The following is a 15006-nucleotide window of genomic DNA, read 5'->3' as shown; positions in this document are numbered from 1 at the left end:
TTTGAATTAGAAGTGTTTGGTCTTTATATTATAGGTCAAAAACGTCAAGGTGTGTAAACATAATGTCCAAAAAAAGCAACTTTTATGATAAAAATATGTTATTCCAAGGTTATTATGGCACATGTGACACATGCAAACAAATTTGTTTTCTAATTTCAATTTTCGGCTCTTTCAAATTCACGAGGTTAGAGTTATCTAAGCGACCATCGATATAAAAGAGAAGACTAAAAAGCTTAATTGTGTAGGTGTCTATAACTCTTGCATCACTTTTCCATTGTTTCCTCAAAGTTTTTTTCCAAGTCAAACAATTTTAGCCACTTATGTTTTAAGATTTCATTGACAGTTTACGATTCTCAAGTATTATTTATATGAATTAACTCTGAATTATGGGTCTTCGTTCCAATAACAGTTTTCAATAATCTTCGGAATGTTACAGTTTTGGCCCGTACCGAATCAAAAGACATCCTGCAAAATGCACAATTCGAAAGAGGACCTCGACAGATTCTATAATAGTTCCAGAAGAACTTCAAGGTAATTTTCACAAAGCCGTGAGCCACATTTTGGAAAATAGAAAGAGATTTGAAAATACAACGATCGTTAAAAAAAAATTATATAATTTAGTTCACTCGAAACTATTCCAGCATAACTGTCCCTCCACATGGAATAATCCCAGCAGTCTACAGCATCGAGACGGGCTACAATCCTGATTGTCCTCAAGAGCAGAATGGAATTCACAAATCTGTTAAAATTATTTTCGTACTTCTAATTCTCACTGTACTTCTAGTCGGATTCATATTTGCTATTCTGTCAGTTACACGATTATCAAGGCACTGAGGTTTATGTTATATTTCTGATTTTGTACATATAAATGTAAATAAAATTTTCGTTATTTGTTTTACTAATTTTCAATGAAAATAAATTAATTACAGCGAAAAGCAACCCAAAAGTCTCGAAACTCACAAATATTCATCAGCAACGACACTCCGTTATTCCGTTGCGCGTGCTGTTTAGCGCTCCTGCAATCTTCTATTTTTGTGACGTGTCGCAGTGAATTCCTTTTTTTCTTTTTTAAAACGGTTTTTTTTTCAACTTTTCTAAATCATTCATCTATTAAAAAATACATATTTCAGGTAAAAACTAGCAGAATGAATTCGCTGACGTGGATTCTGGCAGTGTTGTTCATCACACCCGCCGCCTCCTATTTTATTCATGTTGATGCTAATGAGGAGCAATGTTTCTTCGATCGGTTGACGTCCGGAACAAAAATGGGATTAATGTTCGAAGTAGCTGAAGGAGGTTTCCTCGATATTGATGTCAAGGTATTCGATGTTGAATAGAATGTGTATTCTACAATATATTCTACAGATTACCGGTCCGGATAACAAAGAGATTTACAAGGGAGAACGCGAATCATCTGGAAAGTTTACATTCGCGGCTCATATGGACGGTGTTTACACTTATTGTTTTGGAAACAAAATGAGCACGATGACTCCAAAAGCCGTTATGTTCACTGTTGAGATCACTGAACCACATCAACAAGCTCCAGGAGCTGCTGCTAACCAAGATGCTGGTGAGACTTTCGTTTTAATAAATTTAGGCCATCTTGTTCTGATGTGTTCTGTTTCTGAAAAGTTCCTAGGAATCGACCGCATTTTTGAAAAATGGTAAAACGTAAAGATACGCCGGAATTTTACAAAAAACTGTGCATCGCTCTAACAATGGACATTTTTTGTAAATTGAGCTCACTGTTTTTCATTCTCAAACTTTAAAAAAAAATTGATAACACTAATGTAATGCGGTTGTTGTTCAGTTTCCATTAAGCTTCGATAGCTTAGTGTACTGTGCGAATGTATTTTCACAGGTAATTTATTTTGCTAATGATTCTTTATTGAGACAAATTGTGAAAAAACGTTTGATCTCCCAATATTAATGCTGAAAAAATCAGTTAACAATTGAAAGCCCTCTCTATTTTTCAGCTGACAATGCTAAACTCGAAGAAATGGTCCGTGAATTGTCATCCGCTCTGATGTCGGTTAAACACGAGCAAGAATACATGGAGGTCAGAGAAAGAGTTCACAGAAACAGTAAGTTATTTTTACAAAAACCTTGATAATATCATATTTTTCCAGTCAACGAAAACACCAACTCGCGTGTTGTGATGTGGGCAGCTTTCGAAGCCTTTGTTCTTGTTGGAATGACCGTTGGACAGATTTTCTACTTGAAGCGATTCTTTGAAGTTCGAACGATGGTCTAAACCTAGTTTATCAATTACGTGTTTTTCACCCTTTTTGCCCTTTATTTATTCATTTTTCTGTTATTTGCTGGTTTCTGGTTCCCAAAATGAGTGATTTTATGTAGTAAGTATTGTAATTTATTGTATGATTTATATTTTTGAGTATCAGATAATATGCAAAGAATTTTTTCATTCAGATCTTGCGTGAACTGAATAAAGTTCCGCATTTTTGGTTTCCATCTTGACTTCAAGGCCATTTTCAAAAAGATAATGAAAATCTCGCTGACAAGACTGGCCCAAGCATCTAGCTTTGGAAAGAATCTTGTCTATCGTACTGCTGTGAAAGAAGATAGTCAGAAGCTCTTGGAATTTCTATTTCAATATTTTGCCAAAGATGAGCCATGCAATCGGGTTAGCTGAAGCTGAAATTAATTCATCAAACAATATTTCGATAGGCTTTGAAAATGCCGTTTAGTGTGTTGGAAGTCATGTTTTCTGGAACCATAGATCGATGCCTTCAGTTGCCATTCTCATCAATTGTAACAGATTCTGAAGACGGAGATAGAGTCGCTGCGTGTGTGTTATCTTCGGTTTGGAAACGTACGGATACGAACGAAGACGCTGATTACGCATTCAAAAACTTCCCAGAAAATGCACAGTTATTCGGTAGGAATCATCTTATACAAACACGATTCGCTGATTTCTATCAGAATATGAAACACGTTTTCAGTGAATCTTCTCAACAGTATGCATTCGAACTTTTGGGACCTCGCACCTCCGAATGTTCAAGCTGTTCTTCATCGGTTTGCCTCGTAACATGTCGAAATAATTAGTAGAATTCCTTCTAGAGAGATAGTCAGTGTCGGAACACCTTACATGAGAAAAGGGATTTCGTCTCGTTTGGTGGCTGAACAGTTGAACAAAACATTAATAAAGGTTAGTGCTCAACGATTAGATGAACTATAATTCATCATTTTCTTCGTTACAATGCTATCCCGTCGGTTCCATGGTGTAGCGGTTAGCACTCAGGACTCTGAATCCTGCGACCCGAGTTCAAATCTCGGTGGGACCTAGCGTTTTGTTTTCATTTTCAGAAACACAACATCGGAGGAATCATCTCTGAAGCGACGTCATTGGCTAATCAACGTCTTGAAGAGAAACATGGATTCAGATGTCTTCTGGAGAAGTCATATGCGAATGTCGTGGATTCAAAAGGAAATTGTGTTCTTCAATTGGACGATGGAACAACTCACATGAAACTGAATTTCAAAGAAATTGGAGGATTTGAGAACTTGCCTGAATGACTTTTTGAAAGATTCAGAATAAAATTTAGATTGATTGTTCTCAACGGATGATTCGTTAAAAAAGTTCCAAAGCACAAATACGTGTTAATTGCAAAAAAGACCAGAATAACAACAACATTCTTATCAATACATTAGATAACAACATTCATCAGACGGGTCTGCTCAGTTTGAGTGTGAACAGTCAACCTCTGGTTGTGTTTTTTAATTGATTTTTGTATTAAAATTTGATTGATATATTTCATATTTCTTGCTGTAAACATAAGTTTTGCAGATAATGCTATCCAAAGTGCTTCCAAAATCTCAAATTCTATTCCGAGTTGCACAACCAAAAGACAAAGAGAAAATAATCAGATTCTTAGATAATCACTTTGCCAAAGAGGAGCCGTGTGCAAGAGTGAGTATTTTCTCTTCACGAGACATTTTTGAATAACTTTCTAGGCTCTTAAACTGACACCTGAAACATCACGTGGCATATTCTCAACTACAGCAACACGATGTCTCAACTTTCCGTTTTCTACTGTAGTCCTCCAGGAAAACGGAGATATAATTGGATGTCTTCTCGCTTCTGTATGGAGTAGAAATGATCCGATTGAGAAAGCTGATTTTGATGCAGCGGGGGTTCCGGAGAACATTCGATTGTTTAGTGAGAGACAAATGATGTAAATGATACAATGAAATGTTATTTCAGTTCAATTTCTGAATAATGCTCATGCTAAATTTTGGAAAGTTGCTCCACCGCATATTAACTCTGTCATCCACAGGTTTGATCTATTATAAATTCTATTTTCCGAGACTCACAACTCAATTTCTATTTGAATATTTCAGAGAAATTGGCAGCGTTGCTCCAGAATTCACAAGGAGAGGAATTGCAACCAGAATGGTATACACAAACATGACCAAATCGAAATGAAAAGTAGGCTCACCGTATCTACCTGAAATATAATTATTTCCAGAAATATAACATTGGTGGGGTTATCTCGGAGACTTCATCTCTAGCCAACCAGATTGTTCTTGAGAATGCTGGATTCAGAGTACATCTATTATTCGAGTGTGAATTGTGAATCAATTCTGTATTTCAGCACGTTGAGTCCCAGGCTACCTATGCGAACACGCTCTAACGAGAAACTACGTGGAAAATGAAATATTTTCACGTATCCTAAAATTTTCTGTGGGAAAATAGATTCTAATGTTCACCGTCACGTATTGCGGACCATGTCTGTTTCAGAGCGCGTTTGCATAGGTAGTCTGGGACTCAACGTGTTTCAGTGTTTGAAAGAGTTCCCATATTCTACAATAATCGACTCAAGCGGAAAACAAATTCTGAATTTGGACGATGGGACAACATCTCTTCGCTTGAATTTCAGAGGAATCGAAGAATACGAAAATTTACCTGAATATTAGAAAAAGTTGTTTCTAGAACTGAATGAATTGTTTGTTCGCAAATAATAGAACACAAAAGTTTTCATGAAAGCATTGAACATAAACAACAATACAATTGTATCACATGTTTCAACGAATCATTTGCTATCAGTTGTCAATCAGGAAATATCATTTGCAAAATTAAACTATTGACAGATTTTGATTCATTTTGCAAACTTTCCATTATTTTTTAAAAGTTTTTTTTCCATAATTTTCTCCTGAATTTAGACGTATTTTGAGTTCCTCCCTAGCGTTAGTTCAATTTTTGATCTACAAGTTTCGGTAAGTAAACAACATGACGTTGTTAACTTTTTTCTGGTTCATCACAGTTCCACATTTATTTGTTTCCCTCTGAATAACACTTGTGAACTTTCTTTTCATTTTATTCTGCCTTCACTCCATTTTTCTGGAAAATAGATATAGAAATATTAGCTCTGCACAGTTCTTACAACTGCGCTCCACCAAAATGCCTTATTTTCTCTGAGTCTCTCGATTTCGCACACAATTTTCTTCGGTTTCGGTAGAGCGCGGTTCTAAGAAGCGTGTCTTGCTAATATCAAATTCCATTCTAATTTTACATTGTTCTCAGAATGCAGTTGTCGAAAGTGTTACGGAAATCAAATATTTTATTCCGAGTTGCACAACCTAAAGATAAAGAGAAAATAATCAAGTATTTGGATGATCACTTTGCTAAAGAGGAACCATGTGCAAGAGTAAGTATGATATGAAACTCTTAGTTTCAGAATTACTTGATCTCTCTTCTCTGCTATTATAGATTATCTGATATCTTCTATTTTAGGCCCTCAAACTCTCTCCTGAAATGACAATAAACTCGTTCACAACTACCGTTGACCGATGTCTCAACTATCCATTCTCTACTGTAGTCGTCCAAGAAAACGGAAATCTTGCCGCCTGTCTTCTCGCTTCTGTTTGGAATCGAAGCGATCCCGTTGAAAATGCGGATTTCAATGAGGCGGGAGTTCCGGAGAATTTGAAATTGTTCCGTAAGGATTTACTAGTTTCTGAATCACAATTATATATTGATTTTTAGTTCAATTCTTGAACAATGCACACTCAAACTTCTGGAAAATCGCCCCGCCTGGAGTCCACTCTGTGATTCATAGGTGATTTCAAACCACACATCTCTATCAATCAAGACTAAATAATTTCAGAGAACTCGGAAGTGTTGCTCCAGAATTCACTCGTAGAGGAATCGCGACTAAAATGGTGTACACAAACATGACGAAAACAAATCTGAAGGTAATGTTCTTCCACTAGTTAGCCTTGATCTCTAATTTCTTTTCTAGAAATACAACATAGGTGGTGTCATTTCGGAGACAACTTCCCTTGCCAACCAGATTGTTCTTGAGAAAGCTGGATTCAAGGTGACTTTGTTTCGGATTATTTGATAGGGACAAACTGTTTTCAGTGTCTGAAAGAGATGCCATTCTCAGCCATAGTCAATTCAAAAGGAAATCAAGTTCTTCATTTGGATGATGGAACAACGGCTCTTCGTCTTAATTACAAAGGGATCGAGGATTTTGAAAATCTGCCAGAATAATACAATTTTTGCTGTTGGGTATTGTAATCGATTAATTTTAAATTATAATTATTTTATAATTGTAAAGGAATAAATGGTTCAGAGAACATTAATCTGTCCAATTTCTGTCTCAAATGAAACGAACTATTAGAGTAACGTCATCATCCGATTCTTCCCGTTTCGACCATATTTACATTTCCCAAAATAGGTCAAGAACTAGATCTCTTCGCATACTTTTCAGTTATGTATTCTTGTTTCACTTTTATTTTTATCTCGTACTTCCTATGGTCACAAGTATTACCCCTATATTCCTCTCTTTCAATTCAAAGTTTCTCTATATATTATTGCACACGCAACAGTGTCATCACACAAAACGTCAACAATAGAGACAGTTGATGAACAATATTCATAGAGGGATTTCGGTTTGATCAGCCGCCTCTTCTTTCTCTCCTTCTACCCTATTCCCATGCTATTTTCCGTTTTGGAGTTGGGAGGATTTAGGAGAGGAAGGACACAGCATTTTTCGAAGTGAGTCTTCAAATTGAAAATGAAAAAAACGTTTGATGAAAAAGGAGACTCGATGGATTAGTTTTAGTTTCGCCCGTTTTATGACTGGTGTTTTGTAATTTCTCTTCTCAAATACATAGGTTAATGAAGATCCTTTTGAAAGAAACTGTAGAACCGTAGATTACGGTACATCAACGATTGGAAAATGTTTTTTGTAACATTATCGTTCTTCTTCAAATTTTATTTGGAGCTTCTTCTTTTTCTCATCGCGAAGTACCAATACACTTTTTGCACTCTGCCTTCCTATTCAATCTTTTCAAATTCTCTCTGAATGATTTTGAAGCGACAGAAAATAGAAGCGAGAGAGAAAGAATGGACACTATAAACACATCCAAGCCCTGTCATTCCCATTTTTATCACCCCGTTCTCTTGCCGTCTTCTTTCTCTTTTTCTTGATTCTCTATTCATTTTTCTTCGTATGTTTCCCACCGTTCGTCGCCCGATTCATCACATTTTCTCTACTTTTTCCCAACAATAACTCAATGGTTCGTCCTACTTTCGTAAACATTAAGTTTCCACCTCGACCCGATCCGATGAGTCAAGAATCATCGACCAATGGATCAACGGGCCCTCCACAGCCACCACAATCGGTCAGATCAACATCAAAAGCACCACTACCAAGATACACATCAATCGATTTGGAAAATGAAATTCCAGAAATGTATAAGTGAGTTTTATGAAAAGTATAAAATTTTGAGACATAGACTGTTCACTTTTTGAAGTCATTTGATTGGCTTCTCTGTTTTTGCTTGCTCAAAAGAGCACACCTACAAAAACAATAAGTTATTAGTTATTTGTTGATCTGATGCAAACATCATTCCAAATTGAATCTGTTTTTTTTTCAAAAGTGATTCATCTTTCAGTACTTCCCTGAATCCAGCTATTCACGACCCAGATATGACAATGTTTTTCAATAGAAATGCTCCTCCATTTCACACAAATTACGCGAAAAGACACAGTCCACCGCCAAGTTATTCATCAAGATCAAGTGAGTTATATGAAATTTGAAATTAAGAGATGATGTAGGAAATCGTAGAAACTCGAATAATTCCAGAGCAAGGAAGCATATCATCCACTTCAACTCTCCCTACAAAAGCTCCCGTATCACGTAAGAACTTTCTTGCCGGACTCTTTTTGTGTGTTTTTATTGCAGCCCCGATCATATTTCTCATTGTATTCTACATGATTCCTCGAGTTGTTATTCTCGACAGACATGCAAGATTCTAAAGTTTCGATGTACATACAATTGGGGTAGATTTCGGGCAGAACTCCTTCACAAATATCAATAAATATATTTTAATTTTTCTGGTTTTTCGAATGATTCAAGAAGGTAAGAGATGAATGAGAACCATTACGATCAAGTCGCAGAATTATTTTGAGCTGAATTATTCATTGACACGAGAGACCGGAGAGAGTTCCGAATTCAGCGCCATAAGGTCTAGGTTTCAGATTAAAAATGTTTTCAAAGACAGATCAAAGACTAAAGATTTAAATATAAATTAAGTATTGCGACAACTGATGTTTTTCTCAAAGCTTGCTTGTATTGAATTGAGCCTGACTTCTTCGTGTTATTGAAACGAAATGAGTTGAGTTATTGGTCGTTGCATTTCCTATCTTGGCATGTTTCGGAAAGTACATCAGCATGAAACATCGTCGAGCCTGAAATAGTTAAAATAAATACATATATAATTAAAGAAGTATACTTTAGTACTGAAAGCCAAGAACAACCATGGATGAATGAGGGTCAATCCATCACTGACATACGGAAGGAGAGTAACTGCAATTTGTGACCATAAACTGTTCTTATTGTTGTCATTGACAACAAGACGATTGATAGTCTGGAAGAATAAAAGTAGAGATAGAGAAGTTCATTATATGTACTTTACTTACCGTATTCACATCAGCTACCAACTGAACCAAAAATAGAGATCCACTGACAAAAAGTAAATTTCTTTCAGCTACTGATATCTTGTAGGTCATGCAAGATAAACGATAGAACGATGCAATATTGATAATGGCTGTAGTGATAGTGACAATAGCAAAATATGGTAACAGTTGGTTGTAGAGGAATTCACGATTCTGAAGAGAATATACGAATTTTAATTTTTTGACACCAAAGACTTACAACACTTGTGGAAATCGTATAGCAGTCGAGTGATTCCGTGTGGATGTAATAAGTTGAACTGACGAGAATAGTCCATGTGAAGGGAATAGGTAATATGATGACAAAGACGACGATATACTTGAAAACTCGATTCCATGCCTGAATATTATAAGAATTGAGGAATGAATGAGTTTGATTCAAGTGAAAAAGCAATAGTGTCAATGCTCTTTGTATTACCTTTTCATAAGTCGAACTCCAAAAAATCATTGTAAATCTGTTCATTGAGGTTAAGAATATCATGAAAAACTGAACATATGCCATACTGAAATGGATGAAATAAAAGAAATTCAATGGAAACCAAGACGGATTCTGAGCTGTGTGTCCTTTGAACAGGAATGACATAATGCAGTCTTTGCATGTATTCTGAGGTATTCTGACAGTGATGAAGGAGTTGAAAAACGTTATATTGTTCTGAAAGTTACGGATGCCAACAATGGTAACATTTTATAACTTACAAATACAAAAAATAACATGTATACTTTCAGGAAAGTACTAGAAAAATCTTTAGCGAACTTTTTGACCATTATGAACGTCATGAGATACAGTATCATTGATGGGATACTGTAGAGAAGAGTAGTTCCAAACTTGAAAGTGAACATATCTGAAAGTCATCGTCTAGACGGATATCAGACAAACAAAATACTCTCAAGGGAGAGAGAGAGAGACAATATCTTATAGTATCACTCAGAAAAATGAATCATAACGTGTAGTTTTGAAGACATCAGATGAAGATAAATAATAAGAAAAATGAATGAATGAAAATTTCAAATTCCCTCTGATACCCTTAATAAATCAATTTTATGATCATTGCTCGTGAACGAAGAAATATAGGGACTATTTTTAAACAAGAACTGATCAGAGACTTGAGGAATAGCTTATGATTGAAATTCTTGATATTTACAAGTTGAGATTCCCGAGTTCGTCAAATTAAATTCTGGGAAGTTGGACACGAGGCGTTCTATGTTTTCCACATTCACAACGTTTTGTCATTACTAATTTCCAACATTCTCAGAATCAGCTGTTTTATGAGTGTATGCAAAAAGAAATGACTTATGGCCGACAGTTTTTCAGACGGTGCTCTTTCCTATTATGTTGGCTAAAAACTGATGTAAATCAAATATATTCCAACCTATTTTCTTGCAGAAAATTTCTCTTGAAAGGTCGGTTTATTGTCAGTTAAATTCAGACTTGCAAAATTCCGGGCCGGGCCGAGAAAGGTTTGGCCCGGTCCGGCCCGGTCGGCCCGGATTTGAATTTTTGAACTTTTTTCACTATAATTTTTTGTCCAAAAATTTATTTTCTGAAAATCATATTTTTTATATTTTGCCTCAAATATATTTTTCAACAACTTTCGAAACCTACAAAAATTATTCTTAAGAAATATTTTTCAAAAAAATCGGGAAATAAAAAAAAATTTTGAATTTTTTTTCAGTACTGAACTTCCGGGCCGGGCCGGGCCGGAGAAATTTTAATTCCGGCCCGGCCCGACCCGTTGCAAGTCTGGTTAAATTTGGTAAACGCTTCTTTCAGGTCTATTCTGAATTCCCAAAATTTGAAAAATAAATAATAACTGAAGAATTTAGAGTCTAACCTAGCACGAAGATCCTTATAGGTTTTCTTCCGTCTGCCTACTGAATTTTTCGAATCGAAACGTGCGATTAAAAGGTCTAGATTGAAATAATTTTCCGCATCTGACTGAAAATAACAATTAATTCTGTTCGATCTGAATAAGCAGACGGGCTGATATTTGGATTAGACGATTACTAGAAGAAAAGTTCAGAGGAGTGAAGAATATGAGTCAAAATGAGTAGTTAGAGCCGACGGATGACTTTATTCTGACACACTTGATTATGTTTTTCACACTGAAATCAGGAAATCAGAGGAACTTGATGATCGAAGTGTGCCAGAACTTTGAACGGTACATTGTGAATGGGTACAGAGATTTTCCAGAAACAAAAAAGATACTTTTGTATTTGCCGAGTCCAAGTGGTGGATAAATGAGGATTTGTTCAATTTATTACGATTGAGAAAATAACGAAGAACGCGTTACAAGTAGGAATTCAAGAAAACGATCAAGCTTGACAAGATCAGTGAGGTTAGCTGAGCACACCACGGACTTCATTAAAAACCTTCATCGAAAAGTTTCCGATAATCACAGAAGATGCTTGATTCGGTTAATGCTGAAGAAACCATGATTTCATGTGGATCCAACGACAGTTTAAAGGAGAAAATAAGGTGTACCAAGAAATGCGGTACTTACCGTCTTCCAAAGTTATTTCGATGTTGACTCCTTTGTTTTGAAATTAACAGAACCTTTACAATCCGAACTTCATCAAAATATCCAATTTATAAACTGGATTTATGTGTTTACCATTTTACCTGTCAGTTTTGAACTTTTCAAGAAACTTTCAAAAAATGGGTTGATGCAATAACATTTCCAGAAGATAGTGTATGCATCATTTTTTGGGTACTTATTTCACGATATTATCTGCAATAAAATAGCGTGCATTTTTTGAAATTTTCAATTTGTTTTGTAAAACATGTTTTGTTTTTATTATCTATGGATTCTCTCACCTAGTTTAATGAAACAAAGAATTTTGATTATGAAGAACTCTATTTTTTCTCTTCACTGTAATTTCCTATGCCTGTTCTGGAAAACCTTCATACATTTATTTAATTCTTGCAAACTTTTAATATCCGTTTTCCTCCCAAGTTATGTGAACAACATTTTGTGGGGAAAACCAATTTGTGAATATTTCGCATTTTCAATTACAATTTCACAAAGAAACCAATCATTTCTTTTTATTTTTTTTTTCAAACGACAAAAATCATCAGAAACCCTTTTTTGAAAAAGGAATCCATTCCTGCTTCCCCTCCCTCTCATCTTGAATTCTCAGCTCATTGAGACCACTTGCTCAAACACCAAACCTTCCCAGAATAGAGAAACACGATGTTGTTCATACTTTGCTCTCTTTTTTTCCTTTTTTCACTTAATGCTTTTCGACGACTACTAGTCAGTGACACTAAAGTAGCCATCACGTTCTCGAATGTACTCGGTGCATGAGCACTTGGAGCAACATCAGCTTCTCTCCGGAAGAAAAGAAAAGAGAAATACATCACTTCCTTCTCCTTTTTCCTCCCCCGACCCAATGAAACATTTCGAAATTCGAGTTGTGAGAACGACGAAAGTCTAGACACTTTTTGTTTGTTTAGATAGTTTTCTCATCTCACTAATTTCTTTTAATCGAACATTTTCAAATCTTTTCTAGGACATAATGATACCCCGCTCGATTTTAGATTTTTGAAGCTTCTTTCGTGATAAAAAATGAATTGAATCGCTTCAATCGAAACATTACAATGATGGTTGAGTTTCACTTATTTTCTCAAAAATATAATGCGATTTTATATTTGCTCATTGTCCCACACATAATTGTACGCATGCTATACTTTTCCAATTTCTCCGACTATTTTGCAGATTCTTTTTCAATGTTCTCCTGTTTTTTGAACACGTTTTCAGTTATTTTCTATTTTTTCTTCTTCTTTCAGTCCACCTGCTGCTCCCAGTTCACGGGTTCACTCATAAATAATTTTTCCGCTCTTCCCTTCTCAATTCACCTATTTTCCTTCACCTCACCACATCATCTTCTTCTGTAGCTTTAATCCTGGCTTGTGATCATGACAAAACCGTAATCTTATCAACTTTTATCAATTTTTGAAAAATGAAAACGACATGAAAAGTTGCTGACACATGCGACCGAAAAAGGCAAAGTGGACAAGAGGAAAAGTCGGAGAGTAAATATGAGACTAATCTCTTGTTAAACTTTTTCCTTTAAATAAATCTTCAGAGTTGTTTGAAACCTGATTGAAAAGGTTGTATCACTCTTTTTCTGAAATTTAAAGATTGATGCAAATGGTTTAAAATTGTGATAGAGGTTATCAGTTGAAAGTGGATTAAACTATTACATAAAAGAAACTTTCGACTTCAATTTCTGATTTTAATAAATTAAACTTTGGGAAAATATCACTTGATGTTTATTAAAAGAAAATAATGAACATGAAATGTCCTTTGGATGTGCTCAGAGCGGAACTTAATAAATGTCTGTCAGAAGGTCTTCCGGTGTCTCAATTTTTATCGGAGGAACATGAATATACTCTGTATCTTTTCATGTTCTCTGTCCGCCGTTAATTGACTTTTTCCTGAAACAACGTCATTCTCTTGCCACACCATTTTGAATCCAAATGAAATTACTTGAAAAAGGACCACGGAAATTGAAAACACAAAGTGGTGAAGTGGGAGAGGGAGTGAGATAACATCTGAAAATAGATCTGAACTTCTTGGGAAAAAGTTGGGGGCGTTGAGTAGAAAAAGTATGTTATTCGGAGAATGTTTTCCAATTTTAGTAGAACTTTGAAGTTGTAATTACTACTTCTACTCTCAAACTACACTAAACTCGGAACGAATAAACTTCATTCTCGTTTTCTAATTTTCAGTCCATATCAATAATAGTCAGGGATTTGCTTTCCTGGTTCTGAAATTGAGTGTTTCATCACAGAAAGAAACATGCTTGTAAGTCAGTCTTACGTTTTCCGGGCACCTAAGCGGCTCATTCTTCTTAACTTCCAGTTTATGGAAACATATGATGTCTATATGTAAAATGAGAAGATACTTGAAAACTGTGACCGTCTATTTCATTGGTTTTTAATGGAGTTGAATTTTGATGTTCTTGATTTTAATTTTGAGATTTTCTCATCTAGGGTGTTCTAGAAGCAATTTTGAACTACTTCGAAATCGGAACCCGATTCGAAAAACAAAAGAGCTCAAATTTTAAGAAGAAACGTTTTGAGAGTAAACATTTCAATTTTGACGTGAACTCATTCATCCACGTTTTCCAACAGGTAGATAGTCTTTCTGTGTTCCACGTTCTTCTCACTCATATACGAATCCTTTTTTTCTTTTCCTCCTGTTCGTTTTTGTACTTTTCCCTTTCAATCTCTATTTTTTCGAATATCCCTTTGACCTCAATGTACCGCAACTTCAATCCTTAGATCAAGTGCATCAAAAAACGCACTCCGTGGCTTGTTCCACTGCTCGCCGTCCACTTTAAACACATCATACCTTCCTATCTGTCTCATCATTCCTCATTTTTCCATCAATTTTTCATCCCTGAGCAGAGCAAACAAAAGCATGAGAAGGGGTGTTTGTATGTGTATGTCTATCATTTTCTTTCGAAAAGAGTCTCAATTTTTTGTGCCTTTCGTTCATTCATATCTCAACAAGAGGCCCCGTGTTCGTTTTTGTCATCATTTCGCATTACTACGTGATTCTTCTCAACTTTATCATCCACTTGTCGGCTCCTTCACGAAATATTTCGTAAATCTGGGCCCACCTTTTGATCCAGGTGCTCTCCCTTTCTCACTTATTTTCTGCTCCAACCCACCATCCTTGTCCTAATTTTTTATGACACTCCCCCTTACTTCTTTCGTTTTTCTTTATAAGTGAAAGTGCTAGATTGTAGTGATTTCGTCTTATCAGTGCGTTTTTCGAATAGTTTATCATTCCGCCAGTAGGAGAAAATTTCATCAATTTGGCAACATACTATTCGAGTTTCCAGAAGTCGGAATCTTGATTTTCGGTATTAAGAAAGAGATTGAAAACAGTTGTTTTGTCACCAGCTGTCTCGTGAGGGATTGTTTCTAGTCTTTTGTATCTTTTTGGTTTCCTTTTAGTCACAATAAATTAAATTAAAGGTGACCATTTGTTTTTTGTTTCCAGAAGTTT

The 15006-nt window shown here is 35.6% G+C and overlaps 7 protein-coding genes across 7 annotated transcripts; 6 read left to right on the top strand and 1 right to left on the bottom strand.

The window, feature by feature from the left end:
* Positions 1 to 472: 472 nt before the first annotated feature.
* Positions 473 to 834, top strand: GCK72_018815 (uncharacterized protein; the record flags this gene model as incomplete). Its single annotated transcript, XM_003110228.1, has 2 exons — positions 473 to 531; positions 642 to 834. 2 exons carry the CDS (start codon positions 473 to 475, stop codon positions 832 to 834), a joined length of 252 nt encoding a protein of 83 aa, XP_003110276.1.
* Positions 835 to 1145: 311 nt separating this feature from the next.
* Positions 1146 to 2254, top strand: GCK72_018814 (uncharacterized protein; the record flags this gene model as incomplete). The annotated part of the gene is made up of 4 exons (XM_003110499.2): positions 1146 to 1319; positions 1366 to 1570; positions 1977 to 2084; positions 2130 to 2254. 4 exons carry the CDS (start codon positions 1146 to 1148, stop codon positions 2252 to 2254), a joined length of 612 nt encoding a protein of 203 aa, XP_003110547.1.
* A 249-nt stretch (positions 2255 to 2503) lies between these two features.
* GCK72_018813 (uncharacterized protein) lies at positions 2504 to 3537 on the top strand (the record flags this gene model as incomplete). The annotated part of the gene is made up of 5 exons (XM_003110328.2): positions 2504 to 2644; positions 2689 to 2899; positions 2964 to 3036; positions 3082 to 3169; positions 3328 to 3537. The coding sequence occupies 5 exons, from the start codon at positions 2504 to 2506 to the stop codon at positions 3535 to 3537; spliced, it is 723 nt and encodes a 240-aa protein (XP_003110376.2).
* A 274-nt stretch (positions 3538 to 3811) lies between these two features.
* On the top strand, positions 3812 to 4598 carry GCK72_018812 (uncharacterized protein; the record flags this gene model as incomplete). The annotated part of the gene is made up of 5 exons (XM_053732753.1): positions 3812 to 3931; positions 3976 to 4180; positions 4226 to 4298; positions 4363 to 4417; positions 4491 to 4598. The coding sequence occupies 5 exons, from the start codon at positions 3812 to 3814 to the stop codon at positions 4596 to 4598; spliced, it is 561 nt and encodes a 186-aa protein (XP_053581666.1).
* A 948-nt stretch (positions 4599 to 5546) lies between these two features.
* Positions 5547 to 6517, top strand: GCK72_018811 (uncharacterized protein; the record flags this gene model as incomplete). The annotated part of the gene is made up of 6 exons (XM_003110442.2): positions 5547 to 5669; positions 5756 to 5960; positions 6008 to 6080; positions 6129 to 6216; positions 6264 to 6341; positions 6386 to 6517. The coding sequence occupies 6 exons, from the start codon at positions 5547 to 5549 to the stop codon at positions 6515 to 6517; spliced, it is 699 nt and encodes a 232-aa protein (XP_003110490.2).
* Positions 6518 to 7545: 1028 nt separating this feature from the next.
* On the top strand, positions 7546 to 8290 carry GCK72_018810 (uncharacterized protein; the record flags this gene model as incomplete). Its single annotated transcript, XM_003110368.2, has 3 exons — positions 7546 to 7730; positions 7927 to 8051; positions 8118 to 8290. The coding sequence occupies 3 exons, from the start codon at positions 7546 to 7548 to the stop codon at positions 8288 to 8290; spliced, it is 483 nt and encodes a 160-aa protein (XP_003110416.1).
* Positions 8291 to 8590: 300 nt separating this feature from the next.
* On the bottom strand, positions 8591 to 9434 carry GCK72_018809 (uncharacterized protein; the record flags this gene model as incomplete). Its single annotated transcript, XM_053732752.1, has 5 exons — positions 8591 to 8722; positions 8767 to 8901; positions 8954 to 9142; positions 9189 to 9326; positions 9405 to 9434. The coding sequence occupies 5 exons, from the start codon at positions 9432 to 9434 to the stop codon at positions 8591 to 8593; spliced, it is 624 nt and encodes a 207-aa protein (XP_053581665.1).
* Positions 9435 to 15006: the final 5572 nt, after the last annotated feature.

This window comes from Caenorhabditis remanei, chromosome V, assembly GCF_010183535.1.
Source record: "Caenorhabditis remanei strain PX506 chromosome V, whole genome shotgun sequence".
Classification (NCBI taxonomy): domain Eukaryota; kingdom Metazoa; phylum Nematoda; class Chromadorea; order Rhabditida; family Rhabditidae; genus Caenorhabditis; species Caenorhabditis remanei.
Note: the sequence above shows the minus strand (reverse complement) of the source record. Positions and strands in the feature narration are given on the sequence as shown.